At 57.9% G+C, this 16,736-nt stretch overlaps 1 protein-coding gene across 2 annotated transcripts in view; it reads right to left on the minus strand.

Annotated features, from left to right (window-relative positions):
- Positions 1-4,469: 4,469 nt before the first annotated feature.
- PDE2A (phosphodiesterase 2A) overlaps positions 4,470-16,736 on the minus strand; it is a 91,101-nt gene continuing 78,834 nt past the window's right edge. For both annotated transcript variants that reach the window (XM_036119459.2, XM_036119460.2), the window contains 19 exons: positions 16,596-16,726; positions 13,788-13,899; positions 13,310-13,349; positions 13,107-13,170; positions 12,603-12,675; positions 12,297-12,474; positions 11,928-12,040; positions 11,199-11,276; positions 10,230-10,352; positions 9,659-9,729; positions 9,255-9,377; positions 8,818-8,905; positions 8,515-8,562; positions 7,412-7,486; positions 7,176-7,275; positions 6,810-6,922; positions 6,388-6,426; positions 6,147-6,253; positions 4,470-5,869 (listed from right to left, as the gene is read on the minus strand). In XM_036119459.2, coding sequence (XP_035975352.1) covers positions 5,659-5,869; positions 6,147-6,253; positions 6,388-6,426; positions 6,810-6,922; positions 7,176-7,275; positions 7,412-7,486; positions 8,515-8,562; positions 8,818-8,905; positions 9,255-9,377; positions 9,659-9,729; positions 10,230-10,352; positions 11,199-11,276; positions 11,928-12,040; positions 12,297-12,474; positions 12,603-12,675; positions 13,107-13,170; positions 13,310-13,349; positions 13,788-13,899; positions 16,596-16,726 — 1,887 coding nt within the window. In that variant the 3' untranslated portion in view covers positions 4,470-5,658. The remainder of the gene's footprint in view (positions 5,870-6,146; positions 6,254-6,387; positions 6,427-6,809; positions 6,923-7,175; positions 7,276-7,411; positions 7,487-8,514; positions 8,563-8,817; positions 8,906-9,254; positions 9,378-9,658; positions 9,730-10,229; positions 10,353-11,198; positions 11,277-11,927; positions 12,041-12,296; positions 12,475-12,602; positions 12,676-13,106; positions 13,171-13,309; positions 13,350-13,787; positions 13,900-16,595; positions 16,727-16,736) is intronic.

Here is a 16,736-nt window from a genome sequence, read left to right on the forward strand (position 1 = left end):
GCCCCGTTCCTCCTCTGTATCTTGTATGATCTTAGAGGTTTCTGTCCTTTCTGAGGCCTGGTTTCCTCATCCGACCCTGGGGATGCTCTATAAGCAACTTCTGCTCTGAGGGAGGTTGCTGCTAGCTGAGCTTCTGGGCCTCAGTTTCCCTTGTCTCTAAAGGGGACAATAATTCCCACCCATCCTTGGGAAAGCCTCCCCATTAAGAGGTAGTTCTTTTCCTCCAGCCACCGCCCAAAGGGGATAAAGAAGCCCCAGGAGTTTGTGCAGAGGTGAGGGGACAGGCAATGGTTGACTGTCCAAGGCAACATGGGGTGAGGCAAGTGCTTTCCTCCAACTCAGCTTCTCACTTTTATCTCTCCCCAACTCATCCAGAATTGTTAGTTCCCAGAATGCCACGCTCCTTGCTCAGTTCTATGGTTTCTGCAGGGATGACTGAGGAATGGAGAGTGGCAGCCATCTTGGCAGGAATGACAACACCTCCCATTCTCACACCTGTGTCGTCCATCTTCAAATGGGACGGTGTACTCTTCTTCCTGTACGGACCCATCCTCTAAGCCCTCAGAGAACAGTCGGCCATGGCGTCTATGTGCAGATTTCATTCACACGCAACTCCTTAGAGGTAGAGCGGCTTCCCTCCCAGCACACCCTCCTGTCTCCTGACGGCCTCCAGAGGGGCCTCTTCATCCCAGTTTGTGGACAGGAAAACTGAGGCCAGCGAGGGAGAATCTGAGTGCTCATCCCGTCAGGAGAGAAAAGAAAGTCCTGGCGGGATTGGGTGTGTGGCGACAACTCTTGTTTTGTGTTTCGGGAGAGAGAACCCAGCAGTGCGAATTGCTGTCAGATGGGAGGCCACCCCTGACATTCTTGATCCTCCCCAAACCAGCCATGCTGCCTCTTCCTCCCCACTCCTCTCATTTCCCCGTCAACCCACTCTCTTTTCTCTTCCCAGGCACTGTGCTGAGTCTAGCTTGGACGTGTGGCTGCCCTGCTGCCCTGGGGCCCAGCTCCTGCTCAGAGCAGGCCTCTAACCCCTTCACCCCCCTGCTCGGGGCCCTTCCAGGACACTGCAGTGGAGGCTAAGAAAATAGCATCTCCCTGCTGTCCTCCCGTGGCATGCCCCTCCCCTGTCGGGCCGCCTCCCGACATCTTTGGCCGGCTTGCGCTCCCCACCTCCAGGCCCCACCCACCCCGCCGCAAGGAGAGAGGCCTGGGAGGCCGAGCAGTGAGGGAAGGCTGAGGCCTTGGGCACAGACCATGTATCTCCCCCCCACCCAGCCTGCTTTCCTGGCCTATGTGCAGTCCCTCACCTCCTGTCCCAGGCGTCCCATCCAAACGTCAAGACCCCTGAGCCCAGCCTCCTCTGGAGGCCCCTGTGCATTCCAGCTGGCTCCCACTCTGACTCCCCAGCTTCATCAGCACAGGACCAGGCCTCACAGTGCTGCTTCTGGAGGAGAGGTTCCACCCACGCCGGATCACAAGGCTGGTCCTGCCTCCCCAGGGATCCACATGCAGAGGGAGGCCACTCAGCAGGCAGACACGCCCCAGACATGGGCTCTCCCTCAGGTAAGACTGACGGGCCTCAGTCCTGTTCAGAGAGCAGCTAAAGGGGCTAGAGGCCCCCAAGAAACACTTCCCATTTTCCCTATGGAGTCTGTACAGTGTACCCCGTGTAGACTGTGTTAAGTCAGCCTCAGGAGTGTGTCTGCCTATAGAATGAGCATGTGAGTCTGTGTGTGTTTGTGTGTGTGTGTGAGAGAGAGAGAGAGAAGTCTGTGTGTGCGAGTATGAGAGGAGCGTACATGAGCGGATGGGAGTGAGGTTGCCCCCACAAACCGGCCCCCCCCCCCCGCACCTGTCTTAGACCTAAGGAGGTGAGGCGAGCTGGGGTTGAGTGCCATCTAGTGGCCATGAGCTGCACTATAGGCCACCCACCCCTTTACCTCTTCTCTCTCCCCACTCGGGGACTCTGCAACACAGAAGCAAAACTGATCCCAGATCCTTCTCTGGGGCTCCATCCCCACTTGCTCACCACCCCTACCCCCCACCACAGTCCTGCAGAGACAGACAGAGACTCTGCCCTCCTGAATCTCCTTTCTCCATCCCAGGGAAAGAGCCATGGGAGGGGAGTCAAGCAGGCGGGGCTCACATCTCAAGCTTGGCAGATTAGTTAAGCTCCCTGAACCTCAAACTGCTTGGCTACAGAATGAGATATGGTATCTACTCCCCAGAATCATAGTAAGGTTTTATGTAAAATGAAACTATCAAGTTGGGAGGGCTGGGCAGCTACAAGAAGCCATGGGGCCAAGTCTAGTGTTCTCAGATCTAGTGAGAGCTGCCCGGGAGAGCGGCACAGAGACTCCTCCTCCTAGCTGTCTTCCCATTTATCCAGCCGCCCCTCCCCCAGCCGCGCGAACAGCTGCCCCGCCCATCCTCCCGCGAGCTCACCTCCTGCTGGAGGCACCACCCCACACCTGGCTGCAGGTAAGAGTGGCATTGAGCGGCCACCCAAGGCCACTAAGGCAGTTCATGGGGCCACGTGGACCCACCTTCCAGGTCACCTCCCAGGCCTCCCTCTGCCCTCACCTCCATCCAATTGGTCACCAGGTTCTGCCGATCCAACATGCCTTGAATTCCTCCTTCCCTCCGCCGGCCTAGGGCACGGAGCATTAGCTCTAGAAGGACCCCTGCCCCATCTCAATCCTGCAGTCTTTTCTCTGCTTCCCAGCAGGATCTTTCTAAAATCCAGGTCCAAGTCACTCCTCTACTGAAAACTTTCCCTGGCTCCCCACTGCCCCCGAAGTAAAACCAAACTTCCCAGCCTGGCATTCAAGGCCCTCCCTGGTCTGGCCATATCTTACCTCTGCCTCTTCATTCCTTGTGTGTCTTTGTATGAGCAGTCCCTTCTACCAGGAGCGCCTGTCCCCTTTTTGCCCACAGGAAAACAGTACCTGCTCATCTTCCAGACCTCACTGCCTTTCCTCTGGGGTTATTTTATGATCCTGCCTGGAGCCCCATGGCCCATGGAGTTGTCATGTCCTGTGACCATATCTCCCTGGCCAGGCTGCTAGACCTTCCAGACCAAGGACAAGGACAGTTAGCTCTGGGCCTCAGCACAGGGTCCTGCATGCATGAGGAAATATTTGTGAGTTGTTCACTCAGCTGGGTGGCAAGGAGGGATGTGTCACAGCATGGGCCTCAAATGGGATTAAATGTCCTCAAGGGAGGGTTGAGCTGGGGACAGACAACAGATGCAGGGAGGGGGAGCGGGGTCCCTGCAGTGTGCACACAGGGGACTTGTGCTTTCCCTTTGTCCAAAAGCTGGTAGAAGAGGGACACATACACACATTCAAGGTTGGGGGTGGGGTGGATCCCAGGCAGAGAAGCACCTGTGCCAGCCCGCACTGATGCTGGGCTCAGCTGCATGTCGTTAGAATAGCCAGCCCCGGTCAGCCGGGGGCCCTGTTGCGCACTGGCCTGCCCCCGCCTGGGGGCCCATTGGTCAGCCTGGGTCCTGTGCTGCGAGAGGACAGGGACAGCCTGGGGGCCCAAAGCAGGGGCTGGGCAGGGGAGGGGACTGGACCCCAAGCTCCTAAGGGAAGGCTAGGTGTCCGAAACCATTAAGCCCAGAAGAGCAGGTACCAAACTGTGAGAAACCAATAGGCTCTGTGGTCCCAAAGGCCGGCACCTGGGGCACCGCCAGTGGTCACAGGGTAGCCCTAACCATCTCCTCCCAGCCCTCCTTTCCTCTTTCTCCTAGGAAAGGAAGTCCCAGTGTCCAGCACTTAACACAGCAAGCTTTGCTGATCTGGAAGAGATGAACAGGAGAGGAAATGGGGGGGGAGGGGGCGTAGGCAAGAGAGGGGCAAGGTCTAGAGATTTTACCTGTCAGAGCCTCCTTATGGTCCAGTCTGGCATCTGCCTCTCTGTGCAGAGGCAAACACTCTCACAACCAGAAAAGCAGGGAACTAAATCGACACAACTCGGGCTGCATCTGGTGTAGAATCAGACTCAGGCGTACTTCTTCGGCAGGACTTATGGGGACACAGATAGGGAAAGCCAGGAGGGGTTTCAGAGGCTTAGGCCCTGGCTGTAGGGGCACTCATGACCAGTAGGCCAGCAGACAGAGGGTTTAGGAGGAGCTTTAGGCTGCCTCCACCAGGCAGCCTCCTTGATTGCTTCAGCCCCTCAATTCTTTCTTTCCAGTCCACAATCTCTGCCAGCCAACATGTCCTCTCACTGCTCCATGCCCAGGCCTCCTCATCCGCCATCCACCTCTAAGACCCTACAGTCTAGTAGAGGACTGGTCCAGGGGTACCCTGACAGGTCTGTGACTCTCCTAGAAGAGGAGCTAGGCACAAGGGGTGGGGGCTCCGGTAGCCAAGGAGTTCTAAAGAGCATTTTCTGGCCCCAATTCTGTTTCCCCCATCTCCATGCACAATATCTGGAAATAGCCCCATGGGAGAGGGTTGGTAGAAAGAAATAGATTTATTCTCATGTACAAAGCGGTCAGCCCACGGGACCATATACAACAGTTGCACAGAGTCCTAGAAAAACGCATCTCTCTAAAGGCAACTCAGAATAGGTAAGGCAGGTGGCCCCCCTCCCCCCACCCCACAACACATACAGAACAACACAGAGGAGGGAGAAGCCAGCAGCCGGGCTGACCCAAGGGGCCCGGCCCTATGGGGGTCTTCCAAGCCCCAGGGCACGGGTAGATATGGCCTTGAAGAAGATAGGAGCCCTGCTAGGGCTGAGGCAGCCCTCTCTGACTGCAGGGATGGGGAAGGGACTTGGGCTAAGAGGGGGGGGACACTCAGGGGACCCCTGAAGGACTCAGGGTCGGCTCTCTGCCCTAGGGTGGCAGGGACATTCCACAGCTTCTCCTGGGACTCCACAGAGCCAATGGGACTTTGATCTAAAAGGGGTCTTAGAAAATGGATTGTCTCACTCTCCTGTCTCATCCAAATAGGGGGAGTCACTTGCCCAGGGTCACACAGCCAGGAGGAAGCATTATTAACTCAACTGGAGCCTGTTTCCAGCCCTGGGATCCTTCTGCCCACCATTCCCATCCTGCTTTCTTCCTGAGCCCCCTCTGCCCAGAGCACTGAGCCGGCCCTCTGGCAGCTTTTGTGTGGGGCCCGGGCAGCTTCCCAGGTTCCAATGCCCACCATTAAGTATAGTGGCGATCCTAAGGGGCACCTTCGGTCTCATGGCTATTTCTAGTCATCCAGCAGAGCTAACGACTGTTTCTAAGAGCCACTCTCTGCTCACTGAGACGTCCCATCTCCTCCTTGCAGGAGGACCCTGGAAGAGGGAAGAGGGCCAGATCTGGTGGAGCAGGAACGTGGCCCAGGAGAAACCATCCAGGCTGCCTCAGAAGAAAGAGTGGCTGCGGAGGACTTGCCAAGATGTGGTCAGGGGCGCAGAGCAGGGCCACTGCTCCTCAGTCACCCCTGTGCTCTCGGAGGACAAATGACAAAGTCTTGGTGAGGCTGGAAGTCTTGCTTCCATTATACAGACAAGAAAGCTGAGGCCCGGGAAGGTCGGTGCTTGCCCAGGGTGGCACGGTAAGTCCTGGATTAGAACCTAGGACCTGTGGTCCAGTGGAGGGCTGTGAGGAGGAGGCCTGGGCAGGGAAGGGTCCCGGGGAGGGGCTCATTCAGCATCAAGGCTGCAACAGCCGTTGACGGGGGCCCTAGTGCCATCCAGCTCAGGCACCTCGTACTCCTCGTCCAGGAAGTCCAGCGAGTTGTTGCTCGGGAGGCCGCGGATGGTGAACTTGTGAGACACCTTGGTCCAGTGCTCACGGTTAGAGGCCACGCGTTCGTACAGCTCTGCTGCCTTGGGGAACAGGTCCTGCAGCAGCCTGGGGGTGCAAGGGTGCAGGGATAGGGTCAGAAGTCAGACTGTGAGTAGCAAGGGAGATTTGGGCTACACTGCAAGTAGAACTTGCACCCGCGTGTGAGGCATAGGACTGGACACTCAAGGAGAGCATGAAGTGAAGGCCCCATTTATGGGCCAGAGGGAGACAGCTGGGCCCAGAGGCCGCCGGGTGGGTCAGCGGGAGCTGGGCAGGCCAGCCCAGCACCTGTGTCTGCCGCAGCCAGCCCCATCCCCCCAGCAGGCTCCCCGAGCTCTCTCACTTGTAGATGGGCATTGCGATGTGCTCCATAAAGCTGATCTGCAGCTCGGGGATATAGGCCTTCTCCCGGTCCATCATCTCCATCGGCCTGTTGCCCATGGCCTTCTCCTGCAGGCGCAAGTTGTCAGGCCTGGCCCCTTCTCCCTCCATCAGGCACCAGGATGAAACTAACCCAGGCCTTCCCAGCCCCAGGCCAGGGACCCTCCCCGCAACCTGGACGGCCGAGGTCACTCCCCACGTACCAAGTCTCCCTGGGAGAAGAACTCTTTGTAGATCAGCTCCTGAAAGGCCAACACTCTGGTCATACTCTGTGCATGGGATCCGTCCACCTGAGCTCCTCTACAGCTCATTCCCAAGATGGCAAACTGAGGCATCCCTCAGCGCCACCTCAGGCCCAGTTTGGCCGGGGGATGGCCCCAGATGGGAAGGAGCGGCTGGGTTCCGGCCCCCCTTCCACCAGCCACTGACATGCTGTGTGACACCCGGTGAGTCCATGCCCCTCTCTGAGTCTCCCCATCTGTCGCCCTGACGTGGTCTAGGTTTCTGTCTCCCCAGAACTGAGCCAGGCTGAGCTTGGCCCAGAGAGGGTGTTTGGGCTGCAGGAGCCGCACAGGACTGGGCCGGCTGTGAAGCCTGCACCTCCTCGGGGAGGGGCAGCACTTACTGCGATCTTCCTGGTAGTCTTCCAGCCCTTGGTCTGGTCAGAGAGGTCACAGGAGGTCATAAGGAGGCAGAGGAGGAGGCTACGGTGCTGCTTGTTGGTTCGGTCATAACCCACTGTTGGGGAGAGGGTGGGGTCAAGGACCCAGTCCCCTCTCTCTGAGGGCAAGGCCCCCAGGGCCCACCCTACGTGCATGGTCCAGGAAATCCAGCACCCTGGATGGGAGCCAGAGGGCTGGTGCTGGATCTGCCTGGGTCTGATGGCTCCATGCTGGAGGGGGTGGGTCTAAACACCTGGGGCTGCTCTCTAGGCACATCACCCTCTTGGTGCTCCTTCCCCAACCCTGAGGCCGGGGTTAAAAGCAGGCACCTTCAGCCATCTTCTGGAGGTCTTTGAAGATGCGGAGGTGATGGGCCAGGTCGGTGGCCAAGATGATGTCCCGCATCAGGTCCAGCATACGCTGATAGTCCTGGGCCAGGGTGAGGGGAGAGGGGGGAATGTCAAGACCTCCTGCCAGACACTCCCACCCACTCCCTCGGCTCCTTCTCCTGCCTCAGGCCAGCTCTGGGCTCCCACTCCTTCACCCCCACCCCTGGCCCCGTCACCTTCCGGGAGAAGTGGTCGAAGATGTTGCAACCGTGGGTGTTGAGGATGGCGATGGCTTGAGCGAAGTGGTGTCTCTGTCGGGGGAGAGGAAAGATGGAGGCCTAGCAGGGACGGGGGACGCTGCTCACTGCTGACCCCAAGAGAGGGAGCAGACCTGGTACAGCCCCAGCCCCCCAAGGTGAGCAGAGCAGGCAGACACAGGGAGTCTGGGGACCTGGTTCCCTTTCTGGGCTCTGTTTTGGCTCTCTGTGTGACCCTGGGCAAGTCCTTGCAGGCCCTGAGCCTCAGATCCCTCAGCTGTCACAGGGAGGGACACAACCAGGCAAGCTCTGAGAGCCTCTCAAACTGGAATCATTCTGAAATGATCCCTCGGAGTCCTAGACACTAATTCATGCAGCAAACATTTGTTTGCTGACAAAGAAAGGCAGTGATGAGGTGAGGGCAAGGCCCCTGTCTCCAGATGCTGATGGGCTGTCACTAGGAGGAGGAGCAGGCTTAGCCCAGGGCACAGAGGGCAGAAGCAGGGCTGTCCTGGGAGGGAGTGAGCCCCTCATCTCCCGGGGGCATGCAAACAGGGGCAGTCTCCAGTGGGGTGTTATGGGGGGCAGCGTGGGGCAAGGTGACCTTGCAAGTTTGGCTTCTACTCTGTGCCAAGCCCCGTGCCAAGCGCAGGGAATTCAGAGATGTCTCAGATTTTGTCCCTGCCCCAAGGAGCTTCGTTCTGGGGGTGGACAGACCCAATCCAAACAACCTAAGGCAAAATTGGGAGTGATGGCCAGAGCAATCCTAGGCCTGGTGGGGTGGGGGTTGCACAGGGCATTCCCAGATACACAAAGAGAAACATGCTAAATACAAGTCCTCCCTGTGCAGACCTGGGCTCGGGCAAAACCTGCAGGCTGACTCACACCCCCATCCACACCGGCACCCCTCCAAGCCCATCCAGCAAAAGGAGCCAGACATGTCCTGGGGGGCTGGCTACAGCCCTCAGGGCCTGTCTGGAGAGCAGGGCTTGGGAAAGGGAGGAGCTGGATCACAGTAACTATGTAAGTCACCAGGCTTAAGAGGATGGTGGGTACAGGGCTACTGGGTGGAAGGGCGGTACCTCCATGACAGAGCCTTCGGAGCTGTAGAGCGCAGCGAGCACCGATTTCTGGAAAAGCCGGGGAAATCTCCATCACTCCTCCCATCAGATGTAAGTGCCTGCCATATTAGGCTAGGCATTGCCCTGTCCTCCCTGCCCCTCACCACTCTCCCATCTTAGAGCCCATGCAAAGCCTCGGCGAGCCTCCTCCCAGCTCTAAACCAGCTCCTGGTCTCACCAGCTCCCACCTCTCCTCAGGCTGGAGGGGTGAGACTCCCAGATGCCCCCAGGAGGGTGCCCACTATGAGGAAGGCAGAGTCTCACCGAGGCCACCTGGAAGGAGTTGTTTGTGCCTCTGTGGTCCAGGTCATGACACATGCAGGAAATAAACAAGGCGAAGATCTCGATGTCCCTGGTTGTGAGGCAGATAGGAGAGGGAGATCAGCCCCCTCCCACACATCCAGAGGAAGAATGGCTGCATGAGATGTCCAGGAGCCACCCGACAGGAGCTCAGGACACCTGGGTCCCTTTCCTGGGAAGCAGCCCGGGTTTGGAGTTCGACAGGCTCACTGCTCCAGGGGTATGTGACTGTGAGCAAGTCCCACCCAGAAAATGGGGCTATGCAACCTTCCTCACGAGACTGTTAAGAGGGTCCCAGGAGGCGATGCATGTCGAGGGCCTGCCACACTGGAGGTGCCTCCCTATCCCAAAGAAGGGGACTCTAGCAGCTGCCAGACTGGGCGGCCAGTGCAGCCACTCACTCGAGGTAGTTGGAGAGCTCCAGATTCTTGTAGAGCAGGTAGCAGAAGTGGGAGACAGAAAAGGCATGCATCCAGTTGTGGTAGGGGGGATCCCGGTAGCCCTTCTTCACCATCAAGCAGAACCTGAGGGGAGGAGAGAGGGCAGTAGAGGGGCCTCAGGCTCTCCTCCTCCAGGAAGCCCTTCAGGCTCTGCCTTGCCCCGTTCCTTTCCTTTACTCGTGGTCCCAGAGTCTGGGAATTGCCTCTCACTCAGGGATCTGCCCCACTCCCACAGATCGGGCCACTCCCAGTCATCCACAGAGACCCCTGTCCGGAGCGCTGGGGCAATGGATGTGAGAATGGAGGACAGAGGGAGGCAAAGCCCAGGGCTGCCTGCACGTGGAGGGGAGGGCTGGGGTGCGCACCGGGCCAGAGTTGGGCAGTCAATTTTGTAGTTGTTGATGAAATTCATGTCCTGCAGCATGCTCAGAATGGCCTGGAGAGAGCAGAAGGAAGGGATCAGTGGGACTGTCAGTTCTGCCTTGGCCCTTGAAGCCTCCAAAATTTTGGAATCTTAGAACTTTAGATCTAAACCAGAGAACCATAAAAAACAAAACCAAAAACCTAGAGAACCATGAAATGGTAGCACCAAGCGTTCTCAGTGCCATGAATTTTCAGAAACGGGATCTAAGGACTCTTGGAACCTAGCTCACACGAAATCTTAGAAACCCAGGGAGGAGGTGCCAACCCTGAGGCCACACGCCCTGGACACTGTTGGCTCTGGAGCAGCCCTTGGCGATCATCCAGTCCAGCCCTGAGCCCTGGGCAGGCCGTGGGGCCCATGCTGGCAGACCACACGCCCACTCCATCCCTGAGGGAGGCTCTCTAGCCTTTGGTGATGACTGTCTTGCCAGGAAGTTCCTATCCACATCTAACTTAAACCTCTGGCTGTACACCCTCTGCCTCTTGCAGTCAAATGGGGGAGGGCCAGCTCACCATGGAAGTGTCATCCTCGGGCAGAGAGCGAGGGGTGTAGGTGAAATTGGCAAAGTTGGAGTCAATGGCGGCCACAGGCTGGATTCCGTCATGGAGGAGTTTGGTGTATTCATCATCAGAGACCTAGAGGGAACCAACCAGGGTGTTAGAAGATGGCCTCCACCTCTATCCAGTGTCCTCACCCCCAAAATCCCACAGTGGGAGGGGGTACCCCCACCCAGAATGCACCCTCACTGGGCAAGAGATCACTGCTGTCCAGCCCACCTACTGTGCCTCCTTGCCTGTGAGAACCCCCATCTATAACAGTCTATCCTTAGCAAAGACAGAGAACACCCCTTCATGAGCCCCCCCAAACAATGTCAGCCTTTCACAGACACTAACTCAAGGGTTCCTTCTTTTGGGGGGGGGACCTCCCAGAGTCTAACCTCAATCCTTCCGACCACAGCTTTGACTCTACCCACAAGTCTAGGACCCTTTGATTTGGACACAGGTGAGACGAAAATGACCACCACGCACTCAGAACTAAAGCCCGGGACCATTTTTCTGAACCAGAGTCTGGGAATGAGACAGAGTATCAGCAGACTGCGGAGGACTGCAGGACCACTGTACCTAGGGGAGCTGGGGGAAGGGCCCTCAGTGAGCTTCCTAGCCTTCAGTAATTTTCAAGATGGGAGTTCTCCCCGGATGTGGGGAACACCCGGCTGAACCAAGTTGTTCCCTGGGCTGGGTCCTGCTGCCAGCCTTGGGGCTGAACCAGAAACTGCTTGGGAGAGGCTGCCTTGAAGGAGAGCAGGAGACAGGAGGCCAGGCATCGCTCTGGGTCTATCTTCTTATCTTCAAGAGAGGGCAATCAGAAAACCCAGGCTCGTCCTGGGCCCCCGAGGAATTGGGAGGCAGAGAAGCAACAGGTGGGCTGCGGGGGACCCTGGGATCCTGAGAAGGAGGACAGAAGCTCCGTGCAGGCCTCACCTTCATGTGGTACATCATCATCTCATTGGCTAGGTGGCTGCGATACTGGGCCTCATTCACTTTCTTGTATAGGAGGGACTAGGGGAGAGAGGGAAAGATGGGGCTCAAGCAAGATGTGAAATGAAATCCCAGAATGCCCAGGAAGGGGATAAAGGGGTTAGATAGAACCTCCCTTCCTGTCCCATGCTGGCCCTAGTCCGAGCCTTCAAGCTCCAGCCCAGACTAGGGAGCCTCCTCCAATCTTCACCCAGACCTCCCTCCCCTTGCTCCTCCTCCTCCCCAGATCCTCTTGGCATTTGATCTGGCACTTTGAATCCCCTCCTGAGCCTGCCCCAGTCTTTAGTCATGGAGCCTGAGTCCCATAGGGAAAGAGAAGCAAGGCAGTGGGAGACCCTCAGGAACCTAAAGGTTGGATTCCGCGAGTCAGAGCTGCCAATTCTGGACAATGAGACCCAACGTTTCCCAAAAAGAAGCTAACCGGGGCTTGGGTTGAGGTTCCTTTGGGAAGAGGGTGGGCAATAATGACAACTGGCATTTTCCCTGATCCTAGGAGGCTAATGGGACAAGATAGAAATAGTATCCCCAATTTTCAGATGGGAAACTGAGGCCAGAGGTGACCAGTAGGTACGGCAGCAGGAACAGCTCTGAGTCATGGACCCATCTGGACAGAGTCAATGTGGAGAGGAGAACATAGAGTCCTGCGCCGGCCCCACCCCTGTCCCCACTCACATGGGCTATGCTGATGCCACAGTAGATGGAGAAGGCTGTCGCCAAGTCCTCGTCGAACTTGCTGAACCATGGTCCGTTAATCTTGTTCACCAGCTCGGCCACACCGATGACCTCTGGGGATCGGAGAGGGGCTAGGACCGGACGGTGGATGTGTCCGGCGGCGTCTGCCCTCCCAGGGTGTCCTCAAGGGACGTCCCGGCCAGGGTCATCCCGGCGGCCTTTCTGCTCCCGGACGCTAGGGGGGGGTGGGGACGGGGCGGGGGGGGGGGAGAGGAATCGCCGACCCTCCGCTCGGCTCCGCCCCATCCTGCTCAGGCCCCGCCCCCGGCCCGGCCCGCCCCCCTTCCCGGAGCCGCCCGGAGCTCGCACCCTTGTTCTCGTTCTTGATGGGGAAGCAGAGGATGTTGCGCGTGCGGAAGCCGGTGCTGTCGTCCACGCCGCGGTAGAAAAGCGGGTGCGCGTACGCGTCCGGGATGTTCAGGATCTGGCCGGTGGTTGCCACGTGGCCCGCAATGCCCTGGTCAGCCGGGATGCGGATCTCGTAGCTCTGCCAGGGCGGTGTTGGAGTAGGGAGGAAGTCAGCGGCCGGCCACAGAGCGGACCATCGACTGTCCTGCCTGCTCCCCGGCCCCCAGGACTACGGCCACACACGCCCTCCGCGCGTCCGGGCCTCACCTCGTCATCCACCACACCCCCGTCGAACACCTTGGCCACCAGCTCATTCTGATCCAGCAGGAACACGGAGCAGCTGTGGGGAGACAGCCTTGGTCCACAGGGCCCTGTCACTCCTCTCCGACCACCCCCACTTCTCACGACTTAGGGCAAAGCCCAGATTTCTGAAGGCTGGAAGGAGTGCTCCGTTATGAGACGCTCCGGAGGGCCGGCTGACTCCAGACATTAATTCATTCCAGTGATTTTTTTTCCCCCCTTGTAGCGCCTACTGTGTGCCAGGCACTGTGTTAGGACCCACTGGGGACCCACGGACAGCAAAGCGAGCCCCGCCTCTGCTGTCATTTGACGTTACTAGTGAGGGACACAGGCATGAAATAAAGGATCACACAAAACATGACAGGGTCCCTCAAGAAGGCAGTGGAGGGGGAAATAGAGGGAAAAGGAAAAAGGGGACGAGGACTGAGGACTGGGGCCTCTCTCGTGCCACCCTGAGGTAGATTCGCTTACATCTCAGCATTGCTGAGGTTTCTGGCCTCTGTGATGATCTCCTGGAGCAGGACAGAGACATCATCTGTGGGTGGGACAAGAGTGGAGGGCAGTGGTGAGACCTGGCTAGAGTGCCCAGCCCAAGCCCTCTCTCCTCTCCTCCCCAAAACGCCCGCCGCCTCTCCCACCCCACAGCCAGGCACGGAGGAGGACAGTTCACTCACCCAGGTGAGTGAAGAGGTTCTTTGCCACTTGGAGAAGAGCCTGGAATGGGGAGAATGAAGATCATAGAGGTTGGTGTTGCAGAGGCGTCACCCTCTCCAGCCCTCTGCCTCCAACTGGGGACTGGCAGGGACTAATTATGTCATTTGGCTACCAAGTGAAGGAGTGGGAAGTATAGCCCCAGGGAAGGAGCACGGTAATCCTGAGCCCCAGATGCTCCTTCACCTCGGGCTCCCGCGGCCCAGACGTTGCTATAGTACCCGAGTTGAACACTAGAGGACGATCGCACACAGTGCCTGCTGCCCGCGGCGCTGGCCAGAGGAACCACGGTCCTCGGCTTTCAGGAGCCGCCAGGGCACTAGGTAGCTGACTTCCCGCCATCAGTCCAGAAAGACAGGGCCTTTTCCATTATGGGTGACGCTCTGGGGCTGAGAGCCGGGTGACTCCGTCTCCAAGAGAGGCTCAGAGTAGGTGACTCACCTGGCACTCACACTTGAGCTTTTGCTCCTTCTGGAAGGCCAGGGTGCTGGTGAGCACCGTGCTCGTGTAGTGGAAGCAGTGCTGGATCACGCGCTCATCCTGGTCCGTGAACCTGGGGCAGGGGGCAGGGGTCACTGGAGAGGCAGTGGGCAGCACACTTGCCTTCCTGTTTCTGCTTGTTTCCATTTCCCCGGGAAGTCCACTCAGAGACGCATCAGCTAACCAGCACTCCCCTCTGCCGGGGCTGCTCGCAGACTGGGGGCTTTCTGAGGGGAAGGCTCTAATCCCCCTCGGACCAAAATGTGTTTTCCTCCTCGAACTATTGTTTCTTGAAGCCAGAGCTATGTCCGCTTCCACTGACTTCAGATTTATCCAGACTGAGCCTGGGTCTCCTCCCTCAGACTAGAGACTTGCCTGGGCCAGAGCTAGGTATTGTCCTGCTCTTCCCCAGGGGCCACCAGCCTCAGGGAGGGGCAGTGGTACTACCCTGTCTTGTCGAGCTCCTGCCACTGGCCTACTCTTCCCAACTCTGCAGGCCCGGCTTTGGTGCTGCCGTAAATCCTAACGTGGTTGTGAGGAGGAGCCATCTTACTCATAGAGCCCCATCTCATCTGACAAGATAGCCCCCAGTTTTGCTGAGGTCGTTCAATCTGGCCACTGAATGACTTGTCACCAGGGAGTTTTGTGGGGCTGGATGGACCAAGCTGGGGCAGGATCTGTGCTAGGGACGTGGGTTAGCCTCTCCAAGTGGGGGTCTTGGGAGTGAGGGGGAGGAGTACGCCTCTGAGATCTTGACCTTCTCTTGGCCCCCAGATTTCCATGCCTAGGCTTCTCCCCATTTTATGGCTGGTCTCAGTGCTCCCCTGCCAGGGTATCCCCCTCTCATGCTGGCTGCCTGATGCTTTGGGTCTAGATCCCTATCCCCACCACCCTGTGTCCATCTCCCCAGCTTCCCTAGCATGGCATGTGAGGCCTCTCAGTCTGGTCCCACTCACCTCTGTTCCCTCATCTATGGGTGTCTCTCATACTAAGCCAGACTGAGATCCTCATCATTCTGAGAAAACCTCAGGCTCTTCCACACCTTCACACTTTTCCCCACACTGTTCACCCTGCCTAGAATACCTTTCCCACCCTCCTCCCTCTTGGCCCTGAAAATAAACTTCAAGTCTTGAAGGCAGGGACCATGACTGTGTTACCCAGTGCAGAGCTGGTGCCAGAGAGATAGATGGGAGGTGTTTGCTAAGTGTTTTAACTCTACATCTGCCCTGGTCACCAGCCCCCTCACACTCCCAGGTCAAGGGACCCTGGAGTCCCTGTTCTCTGGGCTCCAGGCAGCTTGTCTGCCGTCACTGCTCTGAGCTGAACCCCACCTTGGCGCATGCACTCATTCAGCACTCACTCCCTGAAATATGTGGGACCCAGAGATGGCTACAAAGCTGTCACCAAGCCCCATTTCATTTCCCTTCTGATGCCACCTCTCCTCCAGGTCTAGGGCCATCTCAGAGCCCAGTCCCCCAGCCAGCAGCCAGAGGTCACAGCCCCTGCTGAACCCCCTCCCTCTGCACTCCCCTCCCGAGGGTTCTTTCCGAGGCCACCTGACCAGTGCAGGGCTGGACACAGTAGGGGCCAACGTGTGCTTACTGAATGGTGCAAATGCTCCCACCACTAGGATGCCAAGCACAGATGACCCAGATCCCACATCCTCTCTGCCTCAGCAGGTTCTGCTTCACCCCCATCTTCATTTCCCCAGGCCTAGCCACCTGCCTACAGAGCTCTGTGCTGGCAGGTCCTGCTACTCAGGCCTACGACTCCCAGATCTCTGCCTCACCCCTGCAGACACTGTGCCCAGGCTTCTGACACCTCTATCGTCCCAACATCCCCAGTCTCCACTTTCTGCAGGACCTCCAGGCCCTCAAGCCTAGTCTGCTTGCTTGAGCCCCAGGGGCCCAGCATTTTGTCAGCATCTCAGTATCCCGGAGTCAGGACTGCCCCCTCACCTGCCTGTTCCCGCCTCCCTGCACGACTCAGGCACACCGCTAGAGCAGCCGGACCAAGTGCGGTATTCACAGACTGAGCCTGCCCCCGGGCCAGTCCTCTAGTGTTCACTCAACTCATCTCCATACTCAACCCACTGTGGCAGGCCGCTCCTGCCAAGTACTGAGTTGGAGTAGGACGCGAAATCTATCTATGATATCACTTCTAGACCCCAAACCCGACCTCATTTCTTGAGAATTGCTTCCTAAGCCTCTTTACCTGACTCTGCCTTGCCCACCCCTCTGTTTCCTATGATTCCTATAGCTGCCCTGTCAGTGTCTCTAAAGTTCCTCAGCTTAGCCCAGCCCCCCAACCTCTTCCCTTTAGCCCCTGTCCACAGTGGCAGTGATGCCCTGTGGGTCCCAGAGAGTTCATCCATCCCAGGGCTCAGCACCCCTCCGTCAGGCAGTTTCCAGCAGAAGTGCCAAAAGAGGGTGATGGCAAGTAGGGAAAAGGCCAGTACTCTAAGAGTGCATAATCCAAGCTGGAGGAAGTGGGCAAAGAGAAGCGGAACTCACTTGGACCTCAACATGACTTTAAATAAGCCAAAGAGGGTGATGGAGAGTCACCAATGACCTGTGTCTCAGTCAGCAGCAGCTGCAAGGGTCTAGCACCTTCATAATCCCCTAGTTTCTTGCATCAACAAACCAATTGGCCCACTGCTGCCGGGACAGTATCCTCTGCCTGGTGCCCTTCCCTCACTGGCACCCCGGAAGAGCCCTGCCCAGCCTCTCAGCTCCACCTCCTGATCCACGTCACCCCACCAAGACTCACAAGCCTCCTCCGAGCTTGTTGAAGGCGCAGGCCAAGGCCACCACCTGGTCAGTGGCCCGGCTGATGACAGGGACGCAGAGCATGGCCTGCAGCTCACAGCCCAACATGCTCTGGAGCTGTTGCACATCGTCCTGCAAAAGG

This window comes from Halichoerus grypus, chromosome 11, assembly GCF_964656455.1.
Source record: "Halichoerus grypus chromosome 11, mHalGry1.hap1.1, whole genome shotgun sequence".
NCBI classification, from domain to species: Eukaryota; Metazoa; Chordata; class Mammalia; order Carnivora; family Phocidae; genus Halichoerus; species Halichoerus grypus.